This window comes from Puma concolor, chromosome D1 (genome assembly GCF_028749965.1).
Source record: "Puma concolor isolate L17-30 chromosome D1, mPumCon1.1.hap2, whole genome shotgun sequence".
In the NCBI taxonomy this organism is placed as follows: domain Eukaryota; kingdom Metazoa; phylum Chordata; class Mammalia; order Carnivora; family Felidae; genus Puma; species Puma concolor.
The window spans coordinates 4193488-4214294 of NC_141676.1; the positions used below are offsets into that span (position 1 = coordinate 4193488).

Genomic DNA, 20807 nt, shown 5'->3' on the forward strand with positions numbered 1-20807 from the left:
CCGGGGGACGTGGGCACTGCCTTCCTCCGTGTGCAAGAGACTCACAGCCCCCACGCCGTGCTTCAGGTCCCCCGCCCTCTGACCGGGGGGGTTTAGCTCCCTCGGTAGCTCCGCGCTGAGAGGCCAGGGCCCTTGGATAGAGGATGTGAGCGTGATGGGCACCGGAAGGGACGTTATTTCCAGCAGAAGTGAACACCTGGCACTCTGATCCGTGTTCTGCTCCGTGTTCTGCTCCGTGATTTTTTTTTAAGTAGTTCCCTTTTACTCTTCCGTTGCTGCTACCTACGCCTTTTTAAATATTTCTTGTAACGCATTTCAGGCATGGATTTTGCCTCGTAATTAGTTTATAAGAGCATTGGTTGTGAAAGCCACTTGGATGACAGGATGTTTTGATGCAGACAGTGGCCTAAGTGTGGAACTCTGGGCCTCTGGACGACGACGTCATAGAGCAAGGAGGGGAGCTGTCAGGGACGACGGAGGGTCTCTTCCTGTCTTCCTGTGTCCTGAGCACAGTCGGGCTTTATGGGTACGGGTGCTTTCCAGGGCAGTTTCAATGAATCAGCAAATCCGAACAAGGCTGTTTAAGTATCCTTTGGTGCAGTTCAAGTTGTGCTGAGATGCCGGGTGGGATTTGTTGGGAGCACTTATAGTATCCACTAATCAAATCTAAATTAAAACAAAAACAAAACTAAATCAAGATTTTAATCCCAGATCGGCAGTCTCCATATTGGGTTTTCAAATGGCCTTTTGTCTCTGATTAAACAGGTTCATGAACTAAATCAGCTAGAATTGTGTGGCTGGAAGATCAACCCCGGGGGGTCGTTTCGTGCAGTCTCGTGTGTCTGACCGGTGCTTTGGCTTCCTTCTCTTATGTTTAAAAATATTAAATACTTCCTTCATCCCTATGTAATAACTCCTAATCCTAATATTTATAGAGTCCTTGCTTGTCTGCTGCTGGTGCTTCCTTCTCTTGATTCTTCACTCCTGGTTTGTTGCCTCGTGTGTTTGGTGGGTTTTCAAGCATCGCGGATTATACCCATTGGGACGGTATCCGTGGGGATTCTTGGAGGTTGGCCGGAGGGGCCGTTCCTTCAGAGAAAGTTCGTGTTTGCTCCTCGGCTGTGTAGCTCTCGGAGCTGACCCCCACCGCCTTGGGTGTGCCCTGGGCTGTGCGTTCGTATACGTAAAGCACTTAGAGAAACGGCTGGGGTACTGTACATGCTCCTAAAGTGTTTGCCACCGCCGTGGTCATCCCGCCTCGCCCCTCCTCGCCCCTCCTCGTAACAGTTCAAACCAAAGCCTTGGCCTGTCGGGCTCGGCAGACGCCCTACGCTGTCAGCTCCAGCTTGCCCCGCTGAATTTTTGTGTCTCTGACTTTCTGGCCTCTGAGGGGTTTCCTCGTTTCCTTAAATTTCTTACCAGCTCAGATGTGCATCTAAAAAGGTTTAAAAGCTTGTTTAGTTATTTATGTTTATTTTTTAAACATTTATTTTTGAGAGAGAGAGAGAGAGAGAGAGAGAGAGAGAGACAGAGCGTGAGCAGGGGAGGGGCAAGAGAGAGAGGGAGACTCAGAATCCGAAGCGGGATCCAGGCTCCGAGCCGTCAGCACAGAGCCCGACGCGGGGCTCGAACCCATGAACCGTGAGATCGTGACCTGAGCCGAAGTCGGACGCTTCACCGACTGAGCCCCCCGGGCGCCCCTAAAAAGGTTTCAGATATTTAATGCCAGTGTTTCAACGAATTTGTCAGGATGGCCTGTGAGTTAAGAATAAGTTTAGAACGTATGTTGTCTTAGATTTTTTCAAACACGTTAAGACTCCACAATTCTAGGATACAGGGTGCCTCCGGGAAGTGAACACACCACAGGGCAGCTCAGGTATTTTCTTGAACAGTATCATCCCCTTCCCTAAGCCACGGAGTAGGATTACCCAAAAGCGTTGACAGGCTGCCGTCTTGCCAGCCCCCAAGCACCTCGAGAATAGCGCCTTTAACAGGTGGTGCTGCTTCCGTGGGTTTCACGGACAGAAGAGGGGCCACCTCACTTCACCTGGGGGCAATGGATGTGGTTTCCTCGGCAACAACAAGAGTCGACTCCGGAAGGGGGGACGCTACAAGTCCCTAGAGCGAGAACACGTAGACCGCGTGCGACGGTGGTAACAACGCGTGACCACCTAGGAACGAGGCGCCCTCCCAACGACCGCCGTCCACATCCATCCGTCAACCAGCCGGCAGTCTGATTTTCTGCCACCGGAGACTCGGAACCCTGAAGTCTGGGTCGAGCGACTCTGCCGAGCGGGGGAGCCTCAGACCAGAGAGGACGACGCTTCCCCCGCTCTCTTGCTGCCGCCAACTTGGGCAGACCGGTCCGGGCCTTTCTGGAGAGCAAAGCAATTTTGCATAGACGGGCGGGTCCACATAAGTGGCGAGAACAGGAGTGGGAGTTCACTTGGGCACCGAGGTATTTGTCCTGACCCAACACGTGGGGTTTTCAACCCAGACGGCGCTCTGACCCTGCGGAGGGGGGCACGGACGGTTGTACTTCTCACGAAGACGGGGACTGCGCGTAAGGTCTGAGGTCTACCGAGCACTCGGTACACGTGGTTTAACGTCAGCACTGACTGCTGCTGGACAGGCGTTTTAAGTTAAATGCGGTCAAAATTGTCACTTGTCTTTATTATTACTGCCTTCTTGTCCAAGAAGTCCAGACATACCCCAAGTTTAAAACATTTTTTTTAATGTTTTTATTTATTTTTGAGAGAGAGAGACAGAGTGTGAACAGGGGAGGAGCAGAGAGAGAGGGAGACAGAATCCGAAGCAGGCTCCAGGCTCCGAGCTGTCGGCACAGAGCCGTCGTGGGGCTCGAACTCACAAACCACGAGATCGTGACCTGAGCCGAAGCTGGATGTTTACCCGACTGAGCCACCCAGAGGCCCCACCCCAAGTTTAGGTGTGCTGTCAGAGTTCATCCTAAAGTTTTAAAGGTTCGCTTTTCCCCATCGGGACCTTAATGCACCTGGAATTGATTTTTATGAATGGCATTAGATAGGGGATCTGATTTCGTTTTTTTTTTTTCCTCCATATGTGCAATTAATTGTCTAGCACCATTTATTGCAAAGCCCTAACACAGTCCCGAGCGATCTGCAGGGGTTTCCCGTCGGCTGTCAGGGTTTGGTGTCTGTGTGTGGGTCTGGATCCTGCTCCAGGCGTGGGTCCCACTTCTTAGTTGTAAGGATTTGTCTGTAGATTTCCTTCACTTTTGTATTTAAACACTCATCTTGTCCGCAAATAATGACCATGACATCTTTCCTCAGCTTTATACTCTTTTCCTTTTTCTTGCCTATCCTCTTAGCGAGGGTCTCTACCACCGCGATGAAAGCAAGTGCCCACAGTGGTTACTAGTTGGCTCCTGGTTTTACTAGTAATATTTCCAACATTGCTTGCCCTAAATAAGATATTTGCTGCAGGGTTTTGAGGCCGTATACCCGAGGCGTGCCTGAGACGTACACCTGAGTCATTTCGGGGCTCGTGCGGCAGCTGTCGGCGTTGGGGTGTTGGCCTCCCTTATCGGCTGCCCCAGCCCTCACCTTCACCTTCATTCCAGCCACTGCGGGAGATGAAGGAGGGTGCAGGCACACTTCTCACCTTTCAAGGCATAACCAGAAATGGCCCAAATCCCTTCCACTCACGCTCCGTTGGCCAGAACCTATCACGTGCTCAGACCAAGCTCGGTAGGAAGCTGGGAAATGTCGTCTTGAGTGGAGCCAACCACGTGCTCGGCTGGAATTGGTGTTGCTGTAGAATAAGGGGGGAGTGGTTACCGTGGAAACGCTGCTTCTCTGCCCCACACCCGTGTCCGGCTAAGGGGGGGGGGGGTCTCCTCTTCCTGGTTCATAACACGCTTTCTTTTTTACTCCTCTTTTTTTTTTTTTTTTAAATTTTCTTTTTTTTGAACGTTTATTTATTTTTGGGACAGAGAGAGACAGAGCATGAACGGGGGAGGGGCAGAGAGAGAGGGAGACACAGAATCGGAAACAGGCTCCAGGCTCCGAGCCGTCAGCCCAGAGCCCGACGCGGGGCTCGAACTCACGGACCGCGAGATCGTGACCTGGCTGAAGTCGGACGCCTAACCGACTGCGCCACCCAGGCGCCCCATTTACTCCTCTTATAAACGAGCGGTGACTTTTATCAAAGGCTTTTCCCCGAATTTATGGCAATGATCATTGTTGTCTTCTTTTGATCTTACAATATCATCTGTTACAATAAATTTTCTAATGTTAATCCACCCTTGTATGCTGGGGGGTGAACCCAAATTGATCACAAGGTACTGATTTTACCTTTTTTTGTAAACACTGCACGATCTGGTTTTCTAATATTCTGCCTAGGACTGACTGACTGCATGTTTTCTTGAGTCGGGTAGAGGTACGATTTTCCTTTCCCACTTTTTTCAAACTTTGGTTGTGGTGTCAGCACCAGCATTTTATACTGCCTGACAAAACGCATTATCGGGCTTCCCTATCCCCACTCCACCCTCTTCTGTGAAGCCTCTGAGAAAGCCTGGGTAAGGTAGCATTTATTTGTTCTTTGAAGTTTGATTACACTTCGCCTATAAAACCATCTGGGCCGGAGGGCGCCTGGGTGTTTCAGTCGGTTAAGCGTCTGGCTTTGGCTCAGGTCACGGTCTCACGGCTCGTGGGTTCAACCCCTGCATCGGGCTCTGTGCTCACAGCCTGCTTCAGGTTCTGTGTTTCCCTCTCTCTCTGCGTCTCCCCTGCTTGTGCCTTCTCTCTCTCTCTCTCTCTCTCTCTCTCTCTCAAAAATAAATAAACATTGGAAAGAAAAACCCATCTGGGCTGGGTGTCTTTGTGGGTTGGCGTGAGAGAAGGGGATGGGCTACTCAGTCTGCTTTCTCTCGTGGTTATTGCTTTTCTCTCGGTCTTTATTTCTTCTTGAGTCCATTTTAATATTTTATATTTTTCTTGAAAATTGTTGAATTCTCTAAAATGTTAAATCTACTCATATTCCCGTTTATATGTTCTTACATTGTTTTGAAAATTGTCTCTGCAAAGGGGAGCTTGGGTGGCTCAGTCAGTTGGGCGTCTGACTTAGGCTCACGTCATGATCTCACGGTCTGTGAGTTCGAGCCCCGCATCGGGCTCTGTGCTGACGGCTCGGAGCCTGGAGCTGCTTCGGATTCTGTGTCTCCCTCTCTCTCTCTGCCCCTCCCCTGCTCACACTCTGTCCCTCTCAAAAATAAATAAACATTAAAAAGAAATTGTCTCTGCATGTATCTTGTAAATTTTCTAATAGTTTAGTTTTAATTTCTACTATCATTTGTTTGTACCCTTTCTCCTTCTTGATCTTTCCCACGAGGAGTTTGTCTATTTTGTCAGCCCGAGGCAAGCTTCAGGCTCTGAGCTGTTAGCACAGAGCCCGAGGGGAGTGGGGGGGGGGGGGGTGGGGTTGAACCCATGAGCTGTGAGATCATGACCTGAGCTGAAGTTGGACACTTAACCAACTGAGCCACCCAGGCGCCCCCTAACTGCCTATTTATTTTCATTCTTTCTTGTTTTTTTTTTTTTAGGAAATGCCTTTAAAGGTTTAGATTAACTCTCTGCACCTGCTGTAATGCACCTACAACAATTGGTATGAGGCACTTTTGGTGTCACTCACTTGAAATATTTTTATTTATTTATTTTTTAATGTTGATTTTTAAAAGAGACAGAGCATGAGTGGGGGAGGGGCAGAGAGAGAGGGAGACACAGAATCGGAAGCAGGCTCCAGGCTCCAGGCTCCCAGCTGTCAGCACAGAGCCCGACGCGGAGCTCGAACCCCGGAACCATGAGATCGTAACCTGAGCCAGAGTCGATGGCTTCACCGACCGAGCCACCCAGGCGCCCCTAACTTCCATTCCTTTTTTAAGGCTCAGTAGTATTCCACTGGATGAATAGACCACATTCTGTTTAGCCCCTCATCTGGTAATGGACATATGGGTTGTTTCCACCTTTCGGCTAATGTGATTAATGCCGCTGTGAACCGTGGTGTACCAGCATCTGTTTGAGTCTCAGCTTTCAATTCTTTTGGGTCTACATAGCCAGAAGTTGAATTGCTGGATTGTAGACTAAGTCTGTGTTTTAGCTTTTTAAGGAACTGCCATACTGATTCTCCACGGAGGCTGTACCGTTTGACATTCCCACCAGGAACGCACAATACCACTTGATTTTGTAGTCTCGGATTACAGCTTTTTCTTCGCTGCTTTTTGCCTGATACCCGCTTCAGGAAATTAGCACTAACGGCCAAGGTGGAGGGAGTTGAAAGTGAGATTAGTTAAGAGGCTATCACAGGAGTGTGGAAGAGGTGAGGAAGACCTGAACTAAGGCAGGGAGGGTAGCAATGAAGGAAAAACCCAGAGAATGAAGAGACATTTCAGACGTGTACATTTACTCATTCAATCCCACCAATATTTTTGGACACCTGTGGTTTCAGGACTGAGGAAGACCAACATGAACAGTATAGTCATGGTCCCTGCCCTCTTGGCACTCACAGCCTGATGGGGGAGATGGACGTGCATAAGATAATCATATCCATAAAGGTCGCAGTGGAAATACGGAAAATGTGGCAAAGGAGCAGTAATGGGTGTGTGCAGGTGGGCGGAGTTAACCAAGTGTGAAAGCCAGAGAAGCTTCCCTGAGGGAGGGGTGTTTGGATGAGGAGAGTTAATGAGGTGGAGGTGGATTGAAAGCGGGTGGCTAAGAGTGCTCTAGGCAGAGGAAACAGCAGGTGAAAAGGCCCTGGGGCAAGACAGGGAAGGGATACGGGGTTCTAGGAACAGAAGGGGGCCAGTGCCACTGTTGGAGTATTGTTCATATTCCAAAATCTGTAAATTGATCTAAACGTTCAGTATAAAGAGAACTATTAAATAAATCATGCTGCTGCTACAGAGTGGGGGAACTTTGCAGTCATTAAAATGGTGTATGAATCTTTTTACATGGGAAACTCTCATAATATTGATAAGTAGTAAAAGCAAGTTGTCATAGTGATTCCTGATATTGGTAAGTAATAAAAGCACACTGAAACAGTGTATAGAATATGACCTTGCTTTTGTTTGTCTTTAACATGTGATCAAACAGCATATGTTTATTTTGGTACGTTTCGTTTTAGAGAAAAAGTCTGAAATACGTTCACTGAATGATCATCTCTAGGGAGTGGGATTCTGGGTGATTGTAATTTTTTTCTTTGTGTTTATTTATACCGACACACTTTTGTTCAACCAATGTCATTCACTTGTATAAAGATAAAATTAAAAAAAAAAAAGACATTTCTGAGCCGGAATCAGCAGACTTGGTAACTCCTTGGGAAAAGAGAGAAAGAAAGGTAACTGTCAGAAGGGACTCAGGATTATTTTAGCGGTAGACGGCACCACGGATGCAGAGAGGGAGCACGGCTTGAGCAGGAAGTGGTGGGAGAAGATTGCAAGTTAAGGCTGGACACTGAGATGGAGGTAGAAACGTCTGAAAGGAAGTTGGAAATGCGGTTCCGGAACATAAGAGTGTTACAGCCCCTGAAACAAACTTGCAGCGAAGGGGTCTTTGCATCTCCAGTGAGGAGGTCATTGATTGCCTCTGAGAGCCAGTGGGGCAGAGAAGAAGATCTGAGGGCAGTAGGGTAAAGGGTGAATGGGAGACGAGGAAGAACAAGCAGCAGACTTAGATAATCCTTTCATGCTGATGGCAGAAGAAGAAAACAAGGATTTTAGGGTAGGAGACAGAGCAGGTTTGGGGACAGAGATTTAAAAATCTTCAACTTAAAGTTAAAAAAAGCAGAGGGGCAAGAGTTAATCGATCAAACCACCCAGGAAAGTATGTAGGACAAGAGATGAAATGTGCCTGGTCTGGACCTTGGTGAGTAAACATAGTTTGGGTATAAAATTCTAGATTGTCAGTTTTCCTCTCAGAGCTTTGAAGATATCGTTCTACTGTTTTCCATGATTTCTAACAAAAGTACACTGTCAATCTAGGTAACCTGTCTTTCCTCTCTGGGGCTTTTAAGATTTCCCTTTCGTCTTTGTTTTTTCTTTGTGTATATCTTTTGGGGGGTTCGCTAACGTTCTGAAATCAATGGATTCACAACTTTTGACAGTTCTGGAACACTTACATGTGTCCTCACTGCACACAGTCTCTTCATCCTGTAATGCTAATCTGCCATTTTCTGGCCTAACTATCCACCGTCCCTCATAACCTTTTTTCTGTATTAAAAAAATTTTTTTTAATGTTTATTTATTTTTGAGAGAGACAGAGACAGAATGCGAGTGGGTTGGGGCAGAGAGAGAGGGAGGCACAGAATCCGAAGCAGGCTTCAGGCTCCGAGCTGTCAGCACAGAGCCCGACACGGGGCTCGAACTCACGAGCTGCGAGATCATGACCCGAGCCAAAGTCAGACGCTCAACCGACTGAGCCACCCGGGCGCCCTTTTTTTTCTGTATTTTTAATCTCTTTGTTTATGATGCACCTCGATCTTAATTTCTTATCTTTCAGTTTATCCTTTTTCAATTTGAATTTAGTTATTATTTTTATTCAGATTGTACATACAGTTTGTTTTTTTTATTTTTACCTTTTTTAAATTTTTGTTTATTTTGAGAGAGAGAGAGAGAGAGAGAGAGAGAGAGAGAGAGCACACACAGAAGCGGAGAAGGGGCAGAGAGAGAGAGGAAGAGAGAGAATCCCAAGCAGGCTCCATGCTGTCAGAGCAGAGCCCAGCTTGGGGCCCCATCCCACTAACTGTGAGATCATGACCTGAGCTGAAATGAGGAGTCGGACGCTCACCCAACTGAGCCACCCAGGTGCCCTTATTTTTATCTCTTTTAGATTTTATTTTTAAGTAATGTCTACACCCAACATGGGGCTCAAACTCACAACCCCAACATCAAGAGTTGCACGCTCCACTGACTAAACCAGCCAGGTGCCCCAACACACGTGGAGTCTAAAGAGCCAAATAATTCTACAAGGCTTGTGACGAAGAATGGTAGCTCCCTGATAATTGTCCCTTATTTTCTGACCTCCAGGAATTTTCGACTCTTTTAACAGAGTCTTTTAATATTCGCCTCCATAAATGGAAGTAACCTACCTGCTTTGCTAAGCTTGGCTTTTCAACTTGGGAATAATCTCATTTCTGTACCATGGAAGATGTGGATTTGGCTGTTTCCGCCCTGCCACCCTGTCAGCTCCCCGCCACCATTTCCCACACCCAGACATCAGATGCCCGTGGTTAGATCCGTAGTCTTTGTATTTCACAACTAGGAAAACACTACTCTCTGTGGGCCTTGATTAATTTCCTTTCCTGCCCTTCTTCATCTTTTCCCTTGAGTTAATACTTGGTACTCAGCTTTCTATGTACATGACACTAATTTAAACCTTAAACTGCGCTCTGGGTATTTAACTGTCTTCCCGCCATGCTTCCTATCATTTAACTGTCTTCCCGCCATGGACAGCGTGGCTTCCAGGCCTGATGCGCAGCTCTGACCTTGGACTCCCCTCTGCCGCCACTCCCAGGACTTCCTCTGTGTCCTCCTTAAGTCTGATTCCCCGGCCCCTGGATCCCCCTTGTCGTCCTCATTTGACTCAGTGCGTCGTTTGACGTAGCGCATCCTCCGGGGCGTCCTTTGAGAGGGCGTCCTTTGAGAGAGATCGTCCCATGTCTAAACCCGTCAGAGCCTGTCCTCAACGCCTAGATGGTTACTTTGGAGCTGGATTCCAACTTTAGTTCAACTTCAGTTTTTCTTCAGAATTTGGAAGGCTTTGCCACCTTTTCTTCTAGTTTCCGGTGTTGCCATTGAAGTTTTGGTAGCATTCTCGTTCTTGCTGCTTGGATGAAATCCGTTTTACTCTTTCTAGAACCTCGTAGGATCCCGTCTGTGTTCCCGGTGCTCTGAAACTAGGTGATGAAGTCTTGCTTTGGGTCTCTTTCACCTCTTGCGCTGGCCACTTGGCAGTCCTTTTACTCTGAAGAGACGTGCCCCTTAGTTCTGAGAAATGTTCCTAAATTATTTTCTGCCCTTCATTATTTTCTTAAGGTATATTTATTTATTTTGAGAGAGAGAGAGAGCACGTGTGTGTGCATGAGCGGGGGAGGGGCAGAGAGAGAGGGAGAGAGAGAATCCCAAGCAGGCTCCACACTGTCAGCGCAGAGCCTGAGGTGGGGCTCGATCCCATGAACCGTGAGATCGTGCCCTGAGCTGAAATCAAGAGTCGGTCACTTAACTGACTGAGCCACCCAGGGGCCCATGTGCCCCTTTGATCGTAAAACTCTTCTCTTCCCGGACCTCTAATTGTGAAAATTTTGGACCTAGAAAACTCATCCTGTGTTTTCGCTTCCCTTTTTTGGTGGGCGCTCTAGTTTTCATGCCGTCTGTTAAGGTAGGTAATCCTCTCATGTGATTGCTTCTTTATTTTCCAGAACATCATTTTTGTACCCTGTTTTTTTTTTTAAGTATCATTTTCTTGTTTCTTAACTTGTCCAAAGCCGTTGATGCCCTCGCTCCCCCCGTTTCCGTTTAGTCCTCTGTCTTTCGGGTCAAAATGTTCCCTGAAATGTGTGCGGATCTCCAGCTGTCACGCTGCTCACACTGAAGAACGAGGCGTAAGCTGCCTGGGGGCTCTCCGTGCATCAGTGGGGACCTGCTCACTGTGGCCGCACCGTCGGGCCGTGTGACTAAGCCACCTGTCTGTTGGGAAACTGCGGGACCCTTCCTCCCTGTATGTCTTTCTGGGCTGGCTGGGGTCCTCGGAGAAGGCTTTTCCAGGGTGGTGCTAGGATCCTAGGGGCCACGGGGCTCCACGTCCACCTGTCCTCCTTTGATCCGTTGTGATCCCCCAGCCCTCACTTGTTTTAACCCAGAGAGTAATTTCGGTCTCTGGCCACGGTGATGGAGAGGGCGGAGGGTGCTGGAAGGGGGCAGGAGCCTGGGGGCCCGCTCCCCCCGAAATAGCATTTCCACCGGTTCTCTTCCCATCCCACCCTGCTGCGCTCCCGCCCCAGAGCAGCCTCTGGGCCCCCTGCTTCCCAGTCTTCAGAGCTGGCGTGCTCTTGAGTCAGTTCTCGGTACCTCTCTCCTCTGCTTTCCAGCCTCCTCCTCCTGTTGTCTCTGTCCCAGCGGAGTCGATGATTTGTGGGGAGTTTGCCCTTTAAGGGTCTGTGCTTTGTATGGGCGTGTGTGTGTGTGTGTGTGTGTGTGTGTGTGTGTGTGTGTGTGTCTGGTGCACCTCCCACCTTTGGTAGCCCGGATTTTGTCTTCTGTCTCCTGAATGAGCAGGCTCTGGGTCACCAGGGACCAGCAGATGCCCCAGGACAACCCTTAGCAGCCACAGAGCCATGCCCCCCTGCCAAGTTTGCAGTTTCTTCTTCTTCTTCTTCTTCTTCTTCTTCTTCTTCTTCTTCTTCTTCTTCCTCTTTTTAAATTTATTTTCGAGACAGAGAGAGACAGAGGTGAGCAGGGGAGGGGCAGAGAGAGAGGGAGACACAGAACGGGAAGCAGGCTCCAGGCTCCGAGCCGTCAGCACCGAGCCCGACTCGGGGCTCGAACTCACGAACCGTGAGATCGTGACCTAAGCCGAAGTCGGACGCCGAACCGACTGAGACCCCCAGGCGTCCCTGCAGTTTCCTCTTTATTTCACCTCTGATGATCTCTTGGACTCTCCTCTTGGCTTGACATGCATTTAAAAATATTATTTAAGAAAGTTAAAACCATACACGATAAAAGAATAATGTTTATGAATTCCGTAACGGCGAGGCTGGTACGGACATCCGGCCACCGCGGTGTCCAACAGAGGCCCCTCCCAGCCTCACCCAGCACTGGATGGGAAGCAGGGCCACACGCTGTCCCAGCTCCCCCGGGCGACCCCTTGAGACCGGCAGCTTAGATGCCATGACTGGAGACGCTGGTGACAAATAACCCACAGCAGATGATGTGGGGACCTGGCGGCAGAGCTGGTGTGACAGACGGATTTGAAGCCCTTGTCGATGCCTCAGGCTCTTGGAAGAGAGCGGTGTGGGACCCGTCCGGGAGGAGAACTTGCGAAACCTCCCTGGGGGGCCCGTTGTGGGTAAGACGGGGGGGGGGGGGGGGGGGTCCGTGCCTCGACACTGAATTCCCACGCGAGGCGAGGAAGGCGTCTCAGCGCGCAAGCCACAGGCCCAGCCACGCTGACCACTCTGCGAGGTCGTCAGCACGGCCACCCGTCACCGGCCGTTGCCTTTATGACTCCCGGAATCCCGGGACACAGTGGCCGCGGTCTGGGAGGGATTCCGCCAGCAAAGCTGTTCTGCAGAGCGGGGATCCACGAACGCCCTCCCGTTACAGCAGGGGGTGACACGCGTGTGTCTCCTGCTCGCCAGCGGGGGCCGCTCCTGGGGGCGGGGGGCTTCGGCGGGCGCCCGGGCAGGGGTCGGGGCAGCAGCTGACGCGTCCGGGAAACCGTTTTGCTTTGCAAACTCCTACGTTACGAAACGAGTGGCTCTGACTCGTTTCTCTCTGTCCTCTTGGCCGCTGGAGGGCATCGCCCCGGGTTGTAGCTCTCACCAGGAAGGCGTCAGAGGCGTCTAAGCGGCAGCCGTGTGGACTGCGGCACGCCGGCTCCTTTCCCGTGCCCGCTGCTGTCGATGGCGATCGCGGCCTCTGAGCCGCCGTGTCGTTGCTTCACAGGTACTGCGATTGCTTTGCCAGCGGGGACTTTTGCCACAACTGCAACTGTGACAATTGCTGCAACAACCTGCATCACGAAGTCCAGCGGTTCAAGGCCATTAAGGTGACCGTTTTCCCACTGACTCCGCGCATTCTAACGGTCTTTAAAAGTGCTTGAGGGGGCGCCCGGGTGGCTCAGTGGGCCGAGGGTCCGACTCTTGGTTTCGGCTCAGGTCACGATCCCAGGGCCGTGGGATCGAGGCCGCGTCGGGCTCCACTCTGAGAGTGGAACCTGCTTGGGATTCTCTCTCTGCCTCTCCTTCTGCCCCTCGCCCTGCTCTTTCACGAATGAATGAATGAATGAATGAATGAATGCCTCACACACGTGCATGAGATACTCACAAAACTTACCTCCAGAGATCCCCGAGGCTGGGGTATTGGCTCTCGAGAGAGCTGTTGGGAGAGCGGCAGTCAGAGAAAGATCTTTGTTCCCCACCGTGTGGGATGGCTTCGGTGGAGGTTCCGACTTAAGAGCGTGCAGATGTCCACTTGGTCCTCATTTGGGGTTTAGAGATTTGAGTCCTAAACTCGATCATGCAGGAGACAGGCCGAGCTTGGAGGGTGGCGTCTGAGAGGGGTAGAAGCCGGCTGGACGGAGAGCTGGCTGGGGCTCTCAGCCACGACACGTGCCCAGTGTTTATTCTCTGTGGCTTCCGGGTGAAGGGGGGGGGGCATCTGGACTTTCCTCGGGCGGCCACGGCGGCTCTGTGGCCCCGTGTGCGCTACAGGCCGGATGCGGGAGCTCGCGGCTCACCCCTTCCCGTGGGCATCAAAGATCATCAGAGAAGGGAGGACAGTCAGGCGTGGGGCGTGACGTTTTGGTGCCCCCGGTTTACAAAGGGAAGTCACGGGCCGTCGCGTGTCGCCTTGAGACTGTCATGCTCCGTTTTGTCCCTACGATAATTTAATTCCCCTCTTGGATTATAGACAGGTCACTTGAAAGTATCTTACCCATTTTGATAGAGCCAGAGCCATGGGACAGAAGAGAATGATGATGCCGCTAAACTTTGGTGGTGTGGCATTTTCTTTAGGGCTGAAAGGTATTGTCTACAGCTAAAAGTGTATAAAGTTTTATTTAAAAAGTGTTGGAGTTTGGGGGGGTGCCTGGGTGGCCCAGTCGGTTGAGCATCGGACTCGTGACTTTGGCTCAGGTCTCGATCCCGGGGTCGTGGGATCGCGCCCCACATCAGGCTCTGCGCTTAGGATTCTCTCTCCCTCTGCCCCTCTCCCCTGCTTGTGCACGCTTCTCTCTCAAATTAAAAACAAAAAAATGTGGTTTTGAAAGCGTTGGCATTTTCAAGCATCGCTGGTAGGAACATACGATGGCATAAGCACGTGGGGAAATGGTGTGGCAATAGTTTCCGCAGCGGGACCTTTGCACGTGCTATGAGCCAGCAGTGTTGTTCCTGAACACAGGGGCACTGGAAGCGTGCGTGAGTGTGCGTGAGCGCGCGTGCCCCACCGGGGACAGCCCAGTGTCGGTCAGCGGTAGAGTGGGAGAGAGCGGACGGTGAGAGGAAGAAGGGGAGTCTCGTGGGCGCCGTGCTGCTGATGCTCGCGCGGGGACAGCAGAGGAGGTCGGCACGGGGGTCCCCACCGGGTGTGTTGACAGGGGGGAGTCACGGGGAGCCTCTGGGGCTGGGTCGTGCGCCATTCATGACGCCCCGCTGTCCCCCAGTCTCGCTCCAGGCCGTGCTGCCCAGGGGACCCTCTGCAGCGACGGGAGGGTCTTGTCAGACAGCACAGACCCTGCGTGTTAACCTGTGGCTGGGGGGAGGGGAGCGAGGAGGGCAGGGCTGCTACCGTGACTTGCCTGGTGCTCGGATTGGCCTGAGTGACTTTGTCTGTTTGCTGTTGTCTTTTTAATGTTTTCATTTTTTATTTGTGAGAGACAGAGAGAGACAGAGCACAAGCAGGGGAGGGGCAGAGGGAGAGGGAGACCCAGAATGGGAAGCGGGCCCCGGGCTCCGGGCTGTCCGCACAGAGCCCGACACGGGGCTCGAGCCCACGAACTGCGAGATCACGACCTGAGCCGACGTCGGACCCCCAGGCGCCGCTGTACCCAATCACTTCGTTAAAAACACTATGCCCGCATTTGTCTGTGTAGATAGATAGCGGAAAGATGGATAAAAAGTTAGAGCGGCCAGGATAAAAAGCCCAGCGAGCGCGTCGTGCGAGCAGGACGGGGCCCAGTGGCGGGGCCCCGGGCCGGGTGACCCCCTTCCGTCCCTTGCCATGTACTACTTAAGCTCTCGGGCCTCAGTTTCTTCATCTGTGAGACAGAAACAACGGTGGGGTTTACTTCCCGAGGCCGCTGTGAGGACTAAGTGAGGGAGTGCACGCAAACCCCCCCCCCCGGAAAGGTGCCCCGGAAAGCACAGCGCCACCTTCCCCGCTGTCTCGGGAAAAACATGCCGGGAAGGAGACACGGCTACGGGGACACAATCATCCTGTCCGCATCTTTACCATCCAGCGATTTCACAGTAACTACGTACAGGACCTTGAACCTCGGGGCAGCAGTGGGGCAGCGGGGGGCGGGGTGGGGGGGGAGCCGGGGGGAAGGCAGTGCCTTCGAGCGCGTGCGTGTGTTGGAACAGAACACGCGGGGCCCTTCCTGGAGCCCCCGTCAGTCTCGCGGAACGTTCTCTTGCCAGAATGGAGGGTACCTGACGGAGTTTTGTGTTTTCTGCCTTAGGCATGTCTCGATAGGAACCCAGAAGCTTTCCAACCAAAGATTGGGAAGGGGAAGCCGGGAGACGTGAAGCCTCGACACAACAGAGGCTGTAACTGCAGGAGGTCAGGCTGTCTCAAGAATTACTGTGAGTGCTACGAGGTCAGTCACTCCTCCCTGGGGCTGGTACGAAAACCAACAGGTCGGTATCTGGGCCTCAGTAACCTCTGCGGTTGAGAGAATTGCGTTTTACTGTAATTAAAAAAGAAGTCGGGTTCCGTTTGCTTCCCCCTAAGGTTTCTGTCGTGCACTCGTGTTAATCCACATGAATTTCTCGACGACCAGCCATGCTTTCCGAGTCAAGCAAATTAACCTGGGGCCCCTTCGGGAACCGGTCGCCCGCTCCGAGCCCAGCCCCCGGCGCCCAGCGGAGGCAGCCCGCCGCCCGGCCCCGCCCGCTCTGTGCGGGCCCTGCCTGGCAGAGCTGGGTGCCCAGGCCGGGCGCTCAGAGCCCAGAGCGGGCGGCGGGCCCCGGCCGCCGGCCAGATGCTGGGACACGGCGGTGCAGACCGAGTTCCTGGACGAACCCGTTTCTCAAGGGTTCGGTGGCCGTGGAGGGGCTCGCTCCAGCCCTGCCGCCTTTTCTGTCTCCTTTCTTGGTGTTGGAGGACAGGGAGGCAGAGGAAGGAGCCCGCAAGTCCCAGCAGCAAAGCAGCCAGGAAACCCTCCCTCGAAAGGCTCTCCTTTGGTTCGCTTGCCGTCTTGGGGGGGCGCCTGTGAAGTTTACTTTTAAAAGGTAGTCACAGATGGTCAGGCTTCAGAAGACTCCTTGTGGTTCCGGGGACACGTGTTGGAAGATCTGAGTGAGCAGACCTAGCGATCCCCCGGCTAGGATTTTGCAAATACGGTCAGAGGTACTGCAGAGATGCCAAATTCAGCCAGAGAGCGGCATCGCCCCAGCAGAAGGATCTCCAGGCGCGGACGGCACCTCCAGCCGCCCTCCGCGGTGCCCTCCCTGCCGCCCGAGACAGTGAGCCGCCCGTTTCCCGGAGGCCCAGGCAGATGTCCCGTATTCTCCAGAGTAGGCTAGAAATCCTGAAAGGCCTCTTGCTCAAGACACCCAGAGGTGTAGGTAAAACACAATGGATTCCTCTTGATGTGCGTCTCTGAGCTGAAGAGAACAGAGGGAAATCCCAGCAGCGGAAACAAAGAGGGGGCGGGGAACCGTAGCGCTGGGCAGGCCGGAGTCCAGACCGCCCAGCCGGCGTGAGAAGGGGTCGCCCGGCTGGCCGGGCCAGCTGCCTTGCGACAAGAAACACAAGGAAGTCCGCCCACGAGTAAGCAGGAAGGGCCTCTCCCAGAACACCCACCTCAGGCCTGCCCTCGGGGGGTCTCAGACCCCACCCACCTGCGCGAGCTGGGCCACAGCAGGGCCTGCGCCACTGGGGCCCCCCTGGGGGGGGGGTCCCACGGGGCCCGTTCCAGATCACCGCAGTCAGGCAGCCAAACGAAGGTTTTGGCTTCCCAAGCGCATAGAAAAGTCGTGTCTATATTACACGTGGTCTGGTAAGTGTGCCGTAGCCTGGGGGCGAAAACACAACGTCCACGCCTCCGTTAAGAAATGCTTTGTTGGGAAAAAGTGCCCGCCACCATCTGAGTGCTGGGACGCCCTCACTGCTCACAGAGCACCGTCACAAAAATGTCAAGGCAACGACGAGAGAATGACCAAACTGCGACGCCGAGACACGAAGTGAGCCAATGCCGTGGGAAAAATTGTGTCGACGAACAATTGGGTCAAAAAACTGACCCTGGACGCAGGGTCACCGCAAAGCCTCCGTTTGTGAAAAATGCCATATCTGCCGCTCACACGCCCACACGCTCTTATTTGAGGTCCAGACAGAATGTGTTGCTTTTTGCCGAATTACGAGCAGTCTAATTTCATTGAAGCGTTTTGTCTTACCAGGCCAAAATTATGTGTTCTTCTATTTGCAAATGCATTGGTTGCAAAAATTATGACGAAGGCCCAGAACGGAAAACCCTAATGAGCATGCCCTACCATCCGGACGCTGGAGGGTTTGAAGGCAGCCCTCATTTGTCACCAACTGAATGCGCGGGACTGCCGCAGTTCAGAAAAGACAGGTAGGTGCCGTGAACCCGCCGTCAGAAGAGGGGAAGCAGGTGAATTCGAGGAGAGTCGGTCTATACACTTGGAAAGAAAGTGCGTGTGTCCAGGGGGTGGGTGCGAGGGACGGGGAGGATCGGCAGCCCCCCGGGCTTGACCGGCCCTGGATGTCACCCCGTGTTTCCTCGGGGCCGGGGGGGGGTGCCCTGCCGAGACCGCTGTGTCCGACCTGTCCTCTATGTAAGTGGGCCGTCTGTTTTCATCCTCGCTGAGTTACCTGCTCTGTGGGGGAGCCGGTGACGTTCTTTAACATACCAGGACGGGGGTCCCCTTGAACGTCTCAGGTGTCACAGACACCCGCTGGGTCTGGAGTTCAGGACCGCGGCCCGTAACCGCCGTGTCTCTGCCAGGCGGCCCTCGTGCATCTCCTGGGAGGTGGTGGAAGGCACGTGCTCCTGCCTGCTGGCCCAGGGCGAGGAGGCCGAGAAGGAGCGCTGCTCGGAACGCCTGGCGGAGCAGATGATCCTGGAGGAGTTCGGGAGGTGCCTGTCCCAGATCCTCCGGATGGAGTTTCAATCCAAAGGGTTGGAAATCGAGTAGAGTTCGGTGGAGAAAACTCTGAAGGCACAGAGACGTCGTCTGGATGTGCCCGGGGGGGGGGGGGAGGCGAGCCGGAGTTTGGAAGGGTTGTTTAAGGGGCTGCGGGGAAGGGGGGCAGCTTTCCGTCCGCATCAGGGCGCCGAGGGGGCTGGCGCAGGGGCCGAGGGTCTCGGCGATCAAAAGCCCCCTTTTTGAGGAAGTGCGGACGTGACACGCTGCTCTGTGGCCCTGGGGAGAGAGCGAGGACTCCTGTGATGTCGGGAGAAACCTCTGCCCCGACGCCGAGGGAGGGAGGGTTGAAGGCTCTGCGGAGAAGTCTGTCCGTTCCTCCTGACTTCACCCCGTCTGGGCGGTTTTCCTCTGGAGGCTTCTCTGCCTAAAGAGCCACGGTGAGTTTTCACTAGCAGTATTTTGAAATTAACTCTCCAGATGGGCTGCTAAGATACAACTCAGACTAGAGAGGTACTGAATACCTTGAGGCGTCCCTGAGCGTGGACACTTTCCCAGGGTCGCCCGCAAACTCTCCGTCTCTCTCAGGGCCCCCGTGAAACGCAGGCGGTGGGGTTGCGGGTTATGGGACCAAAAACTATCTAGTTTCTTAGGTGTTTTCGTTGGGTTGTGGAAAAGCTGTATCATCCAATTAACTTTCTCCCTAATTATTGTTCTAATATTATTATTGTTCGTTAAAATACTGTTAAGATAACTGGTTTGCAGAAACCAGCAGGTGAGATTGGTTATTAAGTGGACTCTCTTTTGGTTCTGTTGTAAAAAGCAAAGAGGATTAAAATTTTCAAACGCCTCCCCTTGTTGTAATTAACTCGGCCAGTGAACATATATACCCGGCAGGTGTCCGTGTTTATTGCCAGTATCGGGCCCTCAGAGCTCGTTTAGAAAGCTCGTTTACAAGCCGAGCGGTGCCGGAAGCGCGGAGCCCTTGAAGTTCTGACGGGGAACCACAGAGCGGGAGGGAAACACCGAGTTCTTGGCCACTTCTTTCCCCCTCTGGCCCCTTGGGATGGAGACTCCGTGGGCACAATCCAGGGGCAGAGACGAGCACTGCCCGGGGGTGGTGGGGGGCTGTCCCCAGGCTGGTGCCTGGTTGTCCGGGTGCATCGGGGGCGGAGCTGGAGCGGTGCGGGGGGGGGGGGGGGGGGGGAGCCCCGCCCACTTCACCCTTGGGGCTGGGAGGGGCCTGAAAGGGGCTTCCCGACCCCTTCCTGGAGGGTGGCCTGCCTTCTGCGTCGCTCCCCAAGTGCTGCCCGGGGCATTCTGTGCAGGCCAAGGCCACACCGCTTTTAGAAAATTCAGCACGAGGAAGGAAAACCCGAGCAGAGCTGCGTGCGAAGCCAGCCCAGAGGCATAAGTAGCACGACCAAAAGGATACATTACGTCTATTGTTGTGGGTAGAGAGCCAGTGCCTTGTAAAACTACATAAAAATAAAAATAGCGTGTCCTCGTCTGTGGGTGTGGCTTTGCACAGTGTCTGTCCTGTACTACGTTGACTTGGCTGCCTCTGTGATTAGGGTTAGATTATCCGGAGGTTTTGGGGGGTGGTTTTTTTGTTATTTAATTCAATTCGGACACTAACTGCCTGGACTTAGTGGCAGATCGCACGAGGCCCTCGAGGCCGGCCCCCATTCGGACACCGGTCACGGCGCGGGGTCCCCGGGTAACCCACACCTCTGTCTGCCTTGGCCGCAGGCGGCAAGGCAGTTCCCAGGGCCGCTCCTCGGGTCTGAGAATTTGCTGTAACAGCCCAAGAGCTCAGGGAGACACTTTTCTTACTATCCCAATTTATTATAAAGGACACAGATGGACAGCCAGAGGAAGTACATTGCGGAGGGAGGGGGGGTTCAGCAGGGCCCTTTATAGATCCCTGCACCACTAGCTGAAACTCTTCCACGGTTGGCCGAAAGCCAGCGGGGATGCAGCTTGAAACCACAATAGACAGGGGCGCCTGGGGGGCTCAGTGGATTAAGCATCCGACTTCAATTCAGGTCACGATCTCACGGTTCATGGGTTCGAGCCCCGCGTCGGGTTCTGTGCTGACAGCTCGGAGCCCGGAGCCTGCTTCGGATTCTGCATCTCCCTCTCTCTCTCTCTGCCCCTCCCCTGCTCGCACTCTGTCTCCCAAAAATGTATAAAAACATTACATTATAAAAAAAAAACAACAAAACCCGCCACAGACAAATTATCGTATGAGCCACGTTGGAATACTGGTCTAAGGAATTGAAGGTGGAACTTTCATCTAAGAGAAAAATGGCGCCCAGGGAATCGGTTTGGGGAACATACAACACGGAGCATTGTCTGTGTATCTTTTTCAGTGAGGCGTCTGTCCAGGTCTTTTGCCCATCTTTTAATTGGGCTGTTCATTTTCTTACTGCTGAGTTTTTAGAGTTCTTCGTGTATTTTGGATGACAGTCCTTTATCAGATGTGTCCTTTGCAAAGATTTTCTCCCGGTCAGTGGCTTGTCTTCTCATTCGCTCAATAGTGGCCTTTGCCGAGCAGGAGTCTTACATTTTAACGAAGTCCCAGCTCATCACTTATTATTATTTCTTTATGGATCATGACTTTGGTGTTGTATCTAAAAAGTCATCGCCATACTCAAAGTCATCTAGATTTTCGACGTTATCTAATAGCTTTCCAGTTTTGCGTTTCACATTCATGTGTAGGGTCTGCT

At 52.6% G+C, this 20807-nt stretch overlaps 1 protein-coding gene across 5 annotated transcripts in view; it reads left to right on the plus strand.

Moving 5' to 3' along the window:
• TESMIN (testis expressed metallothionein like protein) overlaps positions 1-18925 on the plus strand; it is a 38292-nt gene extending 19367 nt beyond the window's left edge. For all 5 annotated transcript variants that reach the window (XM_086676674.1, XM_086676675.1, XM_086676673.1 and 2 more), the window contains 4 exons: positions 12695-12797; positions 15429-15566; positions 17368-17543; positions 17937-18925. In XM_086676674.1, the coding sequence (XP_086532800.1) occupies positions 12695-12797; positions 15429-15566; positions 17368-17543; positions 17937-18126 (607 nt within the window). In that variant the 3' untranslated portion in view covers positions 18127-18925. The remainder of the gene's footprint in view (positions 1-12694; positions 12798-15428; positions 15567-17367; positions 17544-17936) is intronic.
• The last annotated feature ends 1882 nt before the right edge of the window (positions 18926-20807 follow it).